This window comes from Pristis pectinata, chromosome 6 (assembly GCF_009764475.1).
Source record: "Pristis pectinata isolate sPriPec2 chromosome 6, sPriPec2.1.pri, whole genome shotgun sequence".
In the NCBI taxonomy this organism is placed as follows: Eukaryota; Metazoa; Chordata; class Chondrichthyes; order Rhinopristiformes; family Pristidae; genus Pristis; species Pristis pectinata.
The window spans coordinates 87,134,399-87,149,192 of NC_067410.1; the positions used below are offsets into that span (position 1 = coordinate 87,134,399).

At 37.3% G+C, this 14,794-nt stretch overlaps 1 protein-coding gene across 1 annotated transcript in view; it reads right to left on the minus strand.

The window, feature by feature from the left end:
- The window catches only part of LOC127571878 (probable cation-transporting ATPase 13A4), a 61,082-nt gene that overhangs the window by 3,627 nt on the left and 42,661 nt on the right, over positions 1–14,794 (minus strand). Inside the window, exons 25-28 of the mRNA XM_052018623.1 lie at positions 11,346–11,442; positions 10,196–10,268; positions 3,766–3,940; positions 472–680 (exon numbers count right to left, since the gene is read on the minus strand). Of these exons, the coding sequence (XP_051874583.1) occupies positions 472–680; positions 3,766–3,940; positions 10,196–10,268; positions 11,346–11,442 (554 nt within the window). The remainder of the gene's footprint in view (positions 1–471; positions 681–3,765; positions 3,941–10,195; positions 10,269–11,345; positions 11,443–14,794) is intronic.

Consider the following 14,794-nt stretch of genomic DNA (forward strand, 5'->3'; position numbering starts at 1 on the left):
GAAGCACCTGAGCAATGTGTTCAATTTGCATTAACCACATGATCTGCATACTCAGAATTTGTGGCATCATAAGATTTGGCTGATCTATATTTTTGAAGGTAATCCTAACTCTGTCACTCCTCACAGATTTTCAGCTGAAGTTTGTGGAAAGTAACCAGAATTGAACTTTTTCTAATTTCACTCTTCCTAATTGAACCCTATTGAACAGCTCACCTGTGCTGCCATAAGATTGTCCAGAAAGAGAGCTGCATTTGACATTTTCAGTGATACATAATGCATACAAATGGAACTCAAAAGAAAATAAATTGTCACACAAGAGGCATGATGAAAAACTATAATCTGGATTTGACTGAAGACCCATATGTTATCATTCGCTTCTGTTAGAAATAAGTTCAAATCACTTTTTAAATTGTGTATCCACCTTTAACTGAAAGTAATTTTGCAGTTAATGGAAATAACAGTGCTTCTTACAGTTGGTATAGATTGGTTTTCGGTAAGGCTTTCCTTTGCAGTATACAATTGCAGTTGTTATACAGCTGAAAATAGATAGAAGGTACACAGTTGTATTCTCATAACTCTTATAGTAATCTTCATTTGATTCCTGGGAGATGGAAGCAGTATCCATGGTGTTATTATTTGCAGTTACATCATTACTGGTTAGGTTTTTAGAATTACAAGCACTGCAAGAAAAAAAAAAGAAATGAGTTTAAAATCTTTAGTATGAGTGATGAAGGATTTTTGTCAAATGTGAAAATAGCCCTCTGCATCATCCATCTCCCTTTAACTTTTAGAAGTAAGCAGAAAATGGGGAAGGTCCAGTGTGACATTTTGGTTATGTATTGCCACACAATATGAGTGGGATTTGTGTCAGAACAACTCGCCTCATTATTCACAAAGACAGTCCCTGAGAAAGAAAATCAGGCAAGGTGCAACATTGACTACCAATTCATTATCAACCATTTTTTTGCAAGGGGTTTAGAGTTAAAATCATCCCCATTTAGTCTAATGGTGGGAACATTAATAGAAAGTAACATTGCAACTGGTATAAATGAACAATTAGAAGTTATCGAAGTTATAAGGGATAACCAGTAAGGGATAAGAAAGACGGATCATGTTTCACTATCATGATCTAATTTTTTTTGAAGAAGTAACTAGAATGAAGAAATAAGGAATCTGAACAGACATAATATACTTGAAGTGCCAAAAAGGTTTTGGTAAATTGCCTTGAAGAAGCAAGAAAACAAGAGTTAGTGCAAGAGCTGATGTGGGAAGATTGTTAAAATTAATTGACTAAGAGACCACTAAAATGGAGAGATTTAATGGATTGTTCCCAATAAGATCCAATAGTGAGAAAAGTCCCTCTTCTCTCTTAGGAAATCCCCTGGAAAAGAGAATGAATTGCAGCCACTCCAATTCTGCGGGTTCTGAGGTGAACGATGAAACCAATGCAGTAGCCTCCTATTTTGTTACAGGTGGGACAGGAGGTGCTTGGTAGGGTGGAAGGTGGTATGGTTTTCCAGCCCTTTACTCTGAGCTTCCGTATGCTCCCAACACATAGATTTGAATTTCTCTGTGCCATCCTCAAGTTGAAAGTATCTGTAAGTTCAGAACCCTTATTTTCATTATATTTTTGACACTCCAACAAATTACACCATAGAGGCAAATAGACAAATAGTTGATATAGTCTGGGGTAATAAGACCTAATCTGAAAAATGTACTAAAGTGAGAATTTATCTGACAACAATAAAAAAAATCAATTAAACTAGAAAATAGACTGCCAATTCTCTTTTCGTTATTTTATGCCAAAAACAAATTTTACCCCCACTAATTAGTCTGGATTTATATAGGCAGAACATATTAATGGAAGGGGGAACTGACAAATTTCATTTTGTCACAAATTACACCACAGAGGCAAATAGACAAATCATTTCATCCGAAAATATTGGAAAGCTTCATTGACCTATGAATTCTGAAACTTCCCACCAAAAGTAAAAAGTAAACATTTTAAAATATCAAGAATATTAGAGAGTCCTGAAACATTAATAAGAGGTTAAATTCATGTAGCATTTATAATCATTATGATCTTCTAACAAATCTAGCATTAAACCCCTTTTATACTCAAGTTAATGCAAATTGTTACTCTTCATTTTTAAATGAAGGTTAAATAATGATCATTGGAGAGGGGGAGAAGGGTCTTGGTGTCCAAGCCCATGGCTCCCTGAAAGTGGCTACACAGGTTGATAGGTTGGAAAAGAAGACGTATGGCAGGCTTGCCTTTATTAGTTGAGGAAATGAGTTCAAGAGTCAGGAAGTTATGTTGCAGCTTTATAAAACCTTAGTTAGGCCGCATCTGGAATATTGCATTCAATTCTGGTTGCCCCATTACAGTAAGTATGTGGAAGTTTTGGAGGGAGTACGGAAGAGGTTTACCAGGATGCTGCCTGGATTAGAGGGCATGTGCTATAAGGAGAGGTTGAACAAACTTGGGTTGTTTACCCTGGAGCGGCAGAGGCTGAGGGGAGACCTGATAGAGGTTTATAAGATTATGAGAAGGTTAGATAGAGAAGACAGCGGGTATCTTTTTCCCAGGGTTGAAATGTCTAATACCAGATGGCACGCATTTAAGGTGGGAGGGGGTAAGTTCAGAGGAGATGAGCAGGGCAAATTTTTTTACACAGAGAGTGGTGGGTGCCTGGAACTTACTGCCAGGGATGGTGGTGGAGGCAACTACGATAGAGGCATTCAAGAGGCTCGTAGATAGGCACATGAATGTGCAGGAAATGGAGGAATATGGACAATGAATAGGCAGAAGGGATTAGTTTAATTGGGCATTTGGTTACTAGTTTGGTTCGGCACAATATCATGGGCCGAAGGGCTGGTTCCTGTGCTGTACTGTTCTTTGTTCTATGTTTCCACATTAGAGAAAGTATCTTGAGGTACTGGAATGGGTGCAAATGAAAGTTTTCTACAATAAATCGGAACTCTGTTGGTAAGGGTTCAACATCCTGCAGCTCTTCAATTTTTTTTCCGATTTCCAAGACATTTATGTCCCTCGATATGCTAGCACTATTTGCACATCCCTAAATAAAACTGAACTGAAATTTAACCAGGGCATCTAATTGAATAAATCACTATGCTATGGATCAGGAGTGATATATCGGCCAGACAGCATAATGGTAGCAGATCTCCTTCTATGGAAGTCATTAGTTAACCGATCTGGTAGTTTCATGTTCACCATTGCTAAGATTAACTTTTTAATTCAAGATTTATTTAACTACTTGAATATAACTTCACTGGTTGCCACATTGGGATTCAGATCAATAATCCATTTCTCTGAATACTAGTTCACAGTTACTTAATCATTGTACAATGATATCTAGAAGGAAAAACATGGAGGGAGTGATAAGACAGAATGTTTTTAAGATAGTGAAAATCTTTGAAAGGGTAGATGTAAATAAATTATTTCTGTTTGTGAGTCTGACAAAAGAAAGGAACCATAAATATATGAGAATAATCAATGATTTCATTAGTGAATTCAAGAGACATTTTACCCAGAGAATTGTTAGGTTCTAGAACTTGTAAATCACAAGGAGTAGCATAGATATATTTAAGTGGGAGCTGGATAAGCACATGACAGAGATAAGAATAAAAGAATATGTTGATCAGTTAGATGAAGGAGAGTGGGATGAGGCATGTGTGAAATATTAGGCTGAATGCCTAGTTTTTCTGCTGTAATACTTGGTAATAGTTCTTAACGCTATGTACCTGTAAATATCTGTACGTGAGTACCAAGGCTGTTGCTGAACCATCATGAATCCAAACACATGTAAAGCCAGGCTAAGAATGACATTCATAATAACTGACAGCAGCAGAGGTGGTGAAATGAGCTGACCGGGTGGCTGATGTGGGTCCAACTTTGGATATGCATGATTAAAGCTCACTGAAATACAATAAAAATTGAGTTGGGGTAAACATCTCCTATCAGATAATGTTACAAATATCTGTATCTCCTAAAATGCATAATCTCCTAAAAACGTTTCTTCCAAAACATTTTTTTAAATATACTCCATCACCATGACAACTTTAGGAATTCTAACTGGCAGTCCCGTTTTTCTAAGGAATAACTGCCTAGACTTTGATTACATAGTGTTTTTATTTCAGCACCATGTGATTGAAAATGACTTCAGATTGAGTGAAGTGTTTTGACAACCATTTCCCTGGAAACAACATTCGAGGAACTAATTTACAGTTAAAATTCTGCTGAGCTATGATAATATCAAGGGAATTGCACAAATAATGTAAGGATAATTACACAGAAACTTCTGGATGTAATGCGCTAGTTATAAACTGTATCCATTGCTAAAAAAGGTATTTCAGTTTTTTGTTCAGTTCAGAAGTTATCTTGAAACCTGAGACAATATCAGCAGCAGTTAAATCAGTCGTACAATACCTCACATTCGACTCACTGATTGCTTCCCTCTAGCTCCCCCTCATGTTTATTGCATAGCATGGAAGGCCAAGTGGACCCAACTAAAATGAAATATCTGATTACCTGGGTGGCAGTGGGGGATACTGAGAAGACTGGGGAGAAAGTGAAGAAATGGTTTAGCAGGATGAGCCTTGCTGCACAATTCTCCTACACAGACTGTATTTCATGATTTGCAACTTTGTCATATTCTCTTATGATGCAGGAGGAGGCCATTTGGCCTAATGTATCTGTGCCAGCTCTCATAGCATTCCCATCCTTCTCACTTCCCCATTTATTCCCTGTGTATTCTCTCCCTCATATGTCATCAACTTCACCCTGATTCTCCTGCCACACACTACATTGGGGGTAATTTCCAGTGGACAATTAACCCACCAGTCAACACGTCCTTGGATGTGGGTTGAAACTGGAGAACCAAGTGGAATCCTATTCAGTTGTAGCAAGAATGTGTAAAATCCAGAGACAGCACCAGAGGTCAGAATTGAACCTGGGTCACTGGAGTTTTGAGGTTGAAGCACTACCTGTTAGGTAATGTGTTGCTCAAAGGCAAATGGTCAGAGCAGAATTAGTTAATCTCTAAACCCTCAGCAAACTGAATTCTGTTCCATTCTGCTTTCTCATGCTCTTTGCAGCTGCTACTTTGAGCACTGGATGAATTCTGGTTTTCTGCATTTTTAAAGAGCCGATAACACACTTCAAGTTTGAATTTTGAAACCAATAGTTTTATTTTAGATTGAAGTGATATCTGACAAAGGGACTTCAATCTGAAATCTTAACTATTTTTCTCTTTTCACAAATGCTGCCTGACTTGTTGAGTGTTTGCAGCATTTGCTGTTGTTTATTTTATATTATATAAGGGCCTTCAGCTGATCATTTTGAGGAGTGTCAGGGGAACTTGGCACGTTCATGTGTTTGGAATGGAAATATCTGTTGTCAACAGCTGATAACTGGATGATAGAATGCTCCTAAGCTTATGATGTGGGCCACGAGGGAACTGCAGGAAGTGTTTAGGCTCAGTAAAATGTATTCCAGACCCTTTGTTAGTCACATGTCAAAGGATGAGACTGGGACTAAACTCTAGCTGGAGTGTAGGGGAGTGCATGGATTTAGACTTTAAGGGGTGCTGGAAAAAACATGTTTAAAAGCAGGGAAGGAATGCTGAGGAAAGCAAAAGTGGATAAATGGAACACAGGCGAGATGTTTTTAGCAGAGATAAAGGGGCAAAATGTTGTAAAACACTGTTGATCTGACGCACTCAGGACATAGGTGGTGCTGGACTAGTAAAAATTCTGAATTATTGTATGTTATTCCTCCAACACACTTCTAATTCACTTTTTATTTTAGATATTACACAGCAGAATAATACATTTTCTGGTGACCCAGTAAGTTTAAAACAAAACCAGGTAAGTTTCAAGGAAGCATGTGAACAAGGGCCTAGTATGTTAAAGGAAGCTGGGTCCCTGCGGGGGGAGGTGGGGCACTAGAATCAGCACCAGGTGAACTAGGTGCCAAATCACTGTGATTTCCAAATAGATAATGGATTATTGTAATTTTAGTATATTGATAGTGAACATACAAAGTTGCAGACAGAAAAATACTTATTTACAGAAGACATAATTGAATACATGTTTGAATACATATTTAATTTGTAGATGAAAGTTGCAATGCCAAAAGATTCCAAGTTTTAATGAATTCACAGCGCAACTAAACAAAAAAATGCAGATGTGGGAAGACAGTTATCACTCAGAAAATGCCTTCTAGGGAGGGTGTAAGAATCGGAAAATGGCATGAAGGTAAGCTGTGAAATCCTCAATGCTGAGATGAAGCTTTTGTTAAAAGTATTGTGTCCTAATGAGCTCCCGACTATTACAGAAGTCATTGTGAATTTTTCAGCATCCTGTGTCAGATGTGGAATATGACATTTTATGTCACGCAAAAAATATGGAAAAAGTGTTCTATGTACTTCTTCTTGGCAGAAATGAAAGCACTGAGGTTTAGGAACAGCTCAGATGGCAATCCTACTGCATGGTGTGATAAATAAGTCTAAAGCTTAGGACGAACTAGAGACAGGTAATGGAAGAACAATAAACATGCACTTGTTTCTCAGTGTCCAGGATAAAATTGAATCTTTGGGTTATTAATGCAAAATATTGGTGAGAATTCCAACATGTGATGTACTGCTAATGATCATTGTGCAATGGAATTATCATACATCTGAAGCAATACGTGGGTGATTGAGTGGAGCAGTTTCATCCAGTATTGCTGTATTGTATACCAGCTAAGTCTGTGTGAGAATGATTTCAGTTTTGAATATCTAATGAATACTGTTGTCCCCACTGTCAATTTCATGACATCTTGTTGTCTCAACTGCTTTCAATTTAAAGCACCTTCAAGAAGTTGATGCTGATTAGGGAGGTGTACTTTGTCACAGAGAACAGGTAGTTGTAGTGTTCTTGCTGGAAATAATACTGTTTGATGGTGGATGAAAAGCTTGTGGACTCCACTAGCTTCTATTTCTTATTTCATGTTCTTATGAATGATCCATTTCAGTGATAGAAAAAAACTTGCCTAACCTCATCAGCTATATCACATCATTTCAGAATAAATTTCAACTGATCTATACTCAGCTGCATCACAGTAATTTCTCTCACTGCTATTTGTCAGCAGGTTCTTTTGTAGCACAGTAGTGGCATAGGCCGTATTTGTAAATGGGGTGGGGTGGGGGGGGGGGGTGAGGGGTGGGTCATTATTCAATTGAGCAGCAATCCTCAAACTTACAGAGACAGAAAAACTGAAGGTATTTAGTGCTGTTTGCAGACCCAGATGCAGTGAAATGGACTATTCTCCTTGAATTTACAAGTCTGCAATACTCTGAAACAAATGTCAGAAAGAATATGTGCTCAATTGCTACAGTTGCCTTGATTCTGAAATCTTTTAAAACTGCCAGAAAGAGGCAGCCATGAAACTAATTTACCTTTGGGCAGCACATTCATTTGTGAGCATGCCTTTTCTCTGCTGACTCTCGAAGCAATTGGATTACAATTGAAAACAGGAACATAAAAGCATTCAAATTAGGTGCAAAACACCCCTGAGCCTGCACCATCATTTGGTAGGATCAGGTCTGATCGGTTATTTTCTACACAGCATGACCTTTCACCTCCTTGCTTATCAACAATCTATGTACCTCTGCCTTAAAAATATCCAGACACTGCTTCCACCACCCTTTGAGGAAGAGAGTTCCAAGGACTCAAGACCTTGAGAGAAAACATTTCACTTCATCTCTGTTTTAAGTAGGTTACTACTTAGTTTCGAACAGTGATCCCTAATTTTAGATTCTTCCACAAAAGGAAACATCTGTTCCGCTTGCACCCTGTCAAGATCCCTTAGAATCTCATATGTTTCAATATAATTTGTCACTCTTCTAATACAAGTTTAGAAGTCCATCCTTCCCTCATAAGACAACCCACCCATTCCAGGTGTCAATCCGACACACTGAAATGCTTCCAGTACCTTTACACCCTTCATTTATAGAAAGAGTAATATTGCACTCAGCATTCAAGATGAAGTTTCATCAATGCCCTATCTAATTGAAGCATAACCTCTCCCTACTTTTGCATTCAATTCCTCTACCAATAAATGATAACATTCTACTTTCCTAATTATTTGCTGTACCTGCAAACTAGCCTATTGCGAATTGTGCATCAGAACACTCAGACCCCTGATAAAACCAATACCCCTTTTAATTCTTCCTTCCAATTTCATGTTCCTATATTATGCTTGTAACTAAAACTAAAAGTATATTAGTAAACTAATATAATTACTAATATGTTAGCATATTAGTAAAACTAAAAGTATATTAACTAAATATACTTCCAGTTCATTCATCCTGTTGGCCTAGCAATCTCTGGTACACACAATATAGCAGGAATTTTTATTTTCTGCAATAACCTTTGATCTTGAAGAACCTTGGAAAATAATTCCCAAATAGACACTTAATCTTCATGAAATATCCATTAGTAGATTAGTACATAATAGTTTTAATTCAATTTGTTAAGCAGTGAATATTTTAAAAACAATGTTGAGAAATTGGTTTTAACACCAACACGAACTTTGTTTTACCAGGACCAATAAGAGTAGTTAAAATGATTTCAAGCAAATTATCCTGTCAGTCATCTTACATAGGATACACAGCACACAAACAAGCCATTCAGCACAATTGATCCATGCTTGCATTTATCTTCCACTCAAGCATCCTCCTGTCTTTCCTTGTCCAAGTCTATCAGCAAAACATTTCATTCCCTTCTCCCTCAAGTGCTTCATCAGCCCCCTTTTAAATGTATTGATTCACTTCAATCATTTTCTGTGGTAGTGAATTTCTTGTTCTCACCACTCTTTAAGTAAAGAAATTTATTCTAAATTCCATGTTGGATTTCTCAATTATCTTATGTTACAGACTCGGTGAAAGTCCCTTGAAGATAGAGAGTGTGTGTGTGTGTGTGTGTGTGTGTGTGTGTGTGTGTGTGTGTGTGTGTGTGTGTGTGTGTGTGTGTGTGTGTGTGTGTGTGTGTGTGTGTGTGTGTGTGTGTGTGTGTGTGTGTGTGTGTGTGTGTGGCGTGCTTACGTCAACAGAAGATAAAGGACCTAATGACGTTGTTGAAGAGGTCAGAAGAAGAAAGAAAGAGAGAGAGAGAGAGAAGGGAGAGAGACACCAGCCTGCTAGTTTCTCTATCGATGGATGAGAAACAATAACTGTGTCTGCCACAGAAATCCATGTATGGAAATTGGAAGTAATCCACTGGAGTTCACCTTGTTGCTGACCTGTAGAAGGAAACAGGTATTTGTGTGGATGACCACGATTCGGATGCTTTTCGGGGTGAGGAAGTCACTACTGAGTAAACACTGAAGTGTCGTTTGGGTTCCATTGTGGAACATTTGGATTTCGTAATTACTCTCTATGTTTCTCTACATCTACGTCTTATCTTCAGACAACGGTGGTTGTTGAAGAAGCCTTTGCTCACGTTTCACCTTATGGCTTGCGGAACTGAACTTTAAGAACCGTTCCTGGACTTGGAGTTTGGGACTTTGCCACACACACACAAAGAGTTTAGTTTAGGGGTTAATGTTCAAGGTTTAATATTTTTGAATTTCTAACATACTAACATTTTTACTTCTATTTTTCGTATTATCATAAGTAGTGATTAATAAAATAGTTTTTAACACCGAATCATGACTCGGTGTGTTTCTTTTGTTGCTGGTTCCTGACACTTATAATGGTGGCCTTTAGATATGTTCTTCCCAAGTGGAAACACTGAGTCTACATCCACACAATCAAACCATTCATCATTCTAATAATCTCTATTAGGTCACCACTCCACCTTTTTACCAAGAGAAAAAAGATCCAGCTATCCTTTCCTGATACATATATCCTCACATGTAAGCAGCACAATTGCCTGCATTTTAAATGGATAGACTGTAATCAGATTGATGTCGTTTGGTGGAAATCCTAATGAAAATTATACTGCTAACAAATTTTGGTATTAATGTCTTCACCTATGTGACTAAAAATATCAGCATTCGTTTACATATGGCCATAAAAAGTCACACTTCACTTGCAGCCTTCAGGAGGCACATTGTCAATTCTATCATTTTCTATGCACCACTGATTTATTTAAGTAAGAATTTAAGAAAGATTGGAGCAAGAATACTTACTTGTGATACCAATAATTGTTGTAATACCCAAATCCTCAAACAAAAACTGATAGTTCCCAAAAGTATTTGCTTCCTAAAATGAACAAAAAAGGATAACTTAATGCACATATATGTTGCCACTACTTAACATAAGTCATAGCTAATGCTAGACCGGACCCTGCAAACAATGCAGTTGAAAAAGTGGTTGTCAGTGGGGGGGTGGGGGGGGTGGTGAAGATATTGCTAGACAGGATAGTAAAAAAAGTAATATCATTTACATATTCTATATTCTATTAAACTGGTATGTCAGTTGCTTCATTTAGTTGACAAAATAATACTTCAGTTTGCTTGAAGCTTTTATGAGGTGGATGGGGTTGTGACATTGCAAAGGATCAGTCTGGGCTCACTGAGGATCTAAGTTGTACATTTGGATCATAAACTTTGAAAATTGGGAAGGTTCTTGGTTTGATTCTTGAGATGCGCTTAGTTAATTAACTTTAACTGGGTGGCCAATCCCAATATTCTTGCCTCAAGAGTGAAAAGTCAGCCTCGCCTTTAGCTATTGATCAATATCCAATCAGCCTGATCTTCAGTATAAATATATGGTTCCCAGGATCAGACAGGAATGGACCTTGTCTTGATTGACTAACCTGTTGAGATTGAAGCACTGGATGTACATGTGAAAAATGGACAATTAAACATACTGAGTCAACATACTCAAAAGGCATAAAGAAAAATAAAGAAAATAGATATTAAAATGAACCCTTTGAAATTTGAAAATGTATAAAGTTTGTTTTGTGAAATGCATGCATTTAATAAGTAAAAAGACCCCCAATTAAAAATAACATACTGCAGAATTTTAATATAAATCAGTCAATGAAATCATTTTAAGCAAGTGGATTCAGATTTCTTGGTTTATATTTCTATTTAGTGACAAGTATTTGTATTCACAATAAGCGTTAGAGCAGGATTCAGAATAAATCAATTTGTTCTTTCTTAATTCCATTCTTTCAAATCTGAATATATTTCATGTACATTACAAATGGAGCTATGAATTTTAACCAAGGCCTTTTGAATCCACAAAATTAGATGAAGACTTGGCTGAGTGAAATTAACCATGAAGTTTCTCATTTCTTTTCAATAAAAACAATTTTGAAATAATTACTCATACCCAGTACAGACACAAAACCCCAAGATACTGGATCATGCTGTAGAGAGCCATATACTTAAATATGCAAAATGAGGTGACCAGTGCTGCCCTTCCCTCCCTGTTGGAGAAAGAAAACAACAAAAACATTTATCACTGAGCTGTCTTAAAAACTGTACATATCAAATGAATCCCATTATTAATCCTTATCATCTGCTTTATCCTAATCATTTTCTGTCTGCTAATTATTATGTCATGTAAATCCCACTACATTAAATCCAAAAAACACAATGTAAAAACTATTGAATTCAGCTTTACCACTGTGGACTAAAAGAAGAGTATTCTTGGGTACCCTTGCTGAAAGATTTGCCATTCCATTTTCCTTTATTTCCACAGTTTAAAAGATCACTATATTTAAACACAGGATGATGAATAGCATGTGATTTTACAAAGAAGATAGCACTGTAGGGCAAGATCCTTGATTATTCCTTCAAAGCATCATATTGTTTGGGTTAGTGAAAGACAAATAGTCTATATGATTAACAATGCAGAAAAAGATTTTTTTTATCTGTAACAGTTGGAATCTTGTGGACTTTAAGATTAGAATTACTTTTTCCTTAGAAACTTACACAAATAGTATTTGAAGCAGATGAAATAATGAAATCAAGAACTGATATTCAAGGATAGTGAAATTTAAAAGACTCTTAGATACATGGATATAAGAAAAATAGAGGGTTATGGGCTGGTAGGACAGAAGGGTTAGATTGATCAAGGAGTTATTGTTTATATTGGTCGGCACAACATCGTGGGCCAAAGGGCCCGTACTGTGCTGTACTGTTCTACATTAATATTTTCTGAATTATTAATATCCTTGATTATTCTATTAGAACGCTTCATGATTTTGAACATCCCTATCAAATTTATTTTAACCTGGTTTACTATGCAGTCATTTAGTTTTATTTTCCTCTAAAGTGATCTGATAATCAGTGGATAGGGCAACTAAGGTTCAGCTTGGAAGCAGTGTCTGAACATGTAGTGTGGATGGTGCACCCAATGGCTATCAAGGCCATTATTACTCTTAATTTCTAATCTTCCTGCTCCTTTCAGACCAGATGGCAGAAAATGAGTAACATCAAAAAAGTGACAGTTGCTCCACCTGTAAAATCTGTGCAGTTTTAGCAGTGTGAGATGATTGTCAGATGGTGTACAGGAGTGAGATAGATTGGCTGGTTGTATGGTGTCGCAACAACAACAACCTCACACTCAACGTCAGCAAGACCAAGGAACTGATTGTGGATGAAGTCTGGAGAACACACAGCAGTCCGGGGGTCAGCGATGGAAGGGATGAGCAGCTTCAAGTTCCTGAGCATCAACATCTCAAGGGATCTATCCTGGGCCCAACACATTGATGCAATCACAAAGGAGGCACACCAGCAGCTTTACTTCATTAGGAGTTTGAGGAGATTTGGTATGTCACCAAAGACTCTTGCAAATTTCTATAGATGTACAGTGGAGAGCATTCTGACTGGTTGCATCACCACCTGGTATGGAGGCTCCAATGTGCAGGATCCGAAGAGACTTCAGGTGGGTTGTAGACTCAGCCAGCTCCATCACGGGCACAACCCTCCCCGCCATCGAGGACATCTTCAATAGGCAGTGCCTCAAGAAGGCGGCATCCATCATTAAGGACCCTCACCATCCGGGACATGCCCTCTTCTCATTACTACCATTGGGGATGAGGTACAGGAGCCAGAAGACCCCCACTCAATCTTTCAGGAACAGTTTCTTCCCCTCCGCCATCAGATTTCTGAAAGGTCCATGAACCCATGAACTCTACCTCATTATTCCTCTTTTGCACTATTTTATTTATATTTGGGACACTTATAGTAATTTTTATGTCTTGCATTGTATTGCTGCCAAAAAACAACATACTTCACAACATATGTCAGTGATAATAAACCTGTTTCTGATTCTGATTGTATAGTTCTATCACATTGCTGGGCTTCCACAACAATAAGGGATAATGGCAAACATATTGCTACGAACATTTTTTTCCTTGAAGATCTCAAAGCAGAATAATGTTTTGGCTCTCTAGCAATTTGTGATAACCAGAACTGAACCATGCAGGTCAGTGTGTCCAGTTCTTTGACAAATCCTGAGACACCGTTGTTTTACATTTGCCAATTGTGCCAGCTTTATCACAAGTGAGGAGAGACTGGAAGGATACCTTGTAAATCATACAAGTGCAAGAATAATGGTAAGGCTAATAGTAACAATTAAATTGTGACAGCAGTTAAACATAATATTCATGAAGTTGCTTTCTACATTGCCCTGCTCCAACACAAATTTCACTACACTGATACAGAGACATTTAGATATATGCATGATATATGCAGGAGATACGCCCTACTTATTTACCACACAGAAAAATAGAAAGACTTGGATTATGTGTAGCATATTTTGCAACTTTGAGATGTTCCAAAGCATTTCCAGCCAATAAAATACTTTTGAAGTATAATCAAATGAAAGAAATGTTGTGACCAATTTTTGCACATCTATTTCCCACAAACAACAGCTAACTTTTGCTTAGTGATATTAATGAAGGTATAAGTACTGGTCAAGGTACAAAGAATAAATCCCTTTTTGTTTTTAAAATACTCTTGTGATATCTTCTATGTTCACCTGAGAAAGCAGATTGGAGCTTGGCTTGATATCTGAAAAACAGCACATCCAACAAATCAGCACCCTCTTGGTACTGAACTGGAGTATCAGCTCAGATTGTTTTGCTCAGGTCTGGGGAGTGAGACTTGAAACCACAATATTAAAATCCAGGGATAAAAAAAGAGCCCTGTCATCCAAGTCATGGTTCACACCATAAATAGGCCATAAAAAAGTCAGGGCATGTCATGAAGTAAAAGTGACTATTTAAACAGGATGAAGGGTTTCAAATCCTGCCAGATTTAATTTTTTTAATTATGGAGTTTTGTTCATTTGGATTTTAATTATCATTTAAGGTACATTAAAAAGTTGAGTTTTGATTTTTTTATTTCAATCTCTTTTAGTGTTCTTTCAATTCCATCTCCTTTTCACTCTATTTTCGTTCTTGTACATAATTTTGCATAAAATTAATTATTGTAGTTTACACTTTCTAGTTTAGACTACATGTCTCAATAGAGATTTTTCAACCTGACTAGTTGAATGGGGTGTATCCCACAGCACCATTTTGTGATTACTACGAATTGGAGAGGGTACACTCACAGAAAATCTGCAGGCAAGTATGTGCAATAAACAACAATGCTGTTTGTCATTGACCAGAAATCCAGCCCAATATCAGGCAAAAGATGCAATTGATTATCTTGTTGCTAGAAACCAGTGTTTACTGACAGAAAGATCAATCCTGCCACATGGCATTAACATTTAAATGTACACAGTGGCCTGTATAGTTTGACAACCAACAAAGTAATGGAGATCAC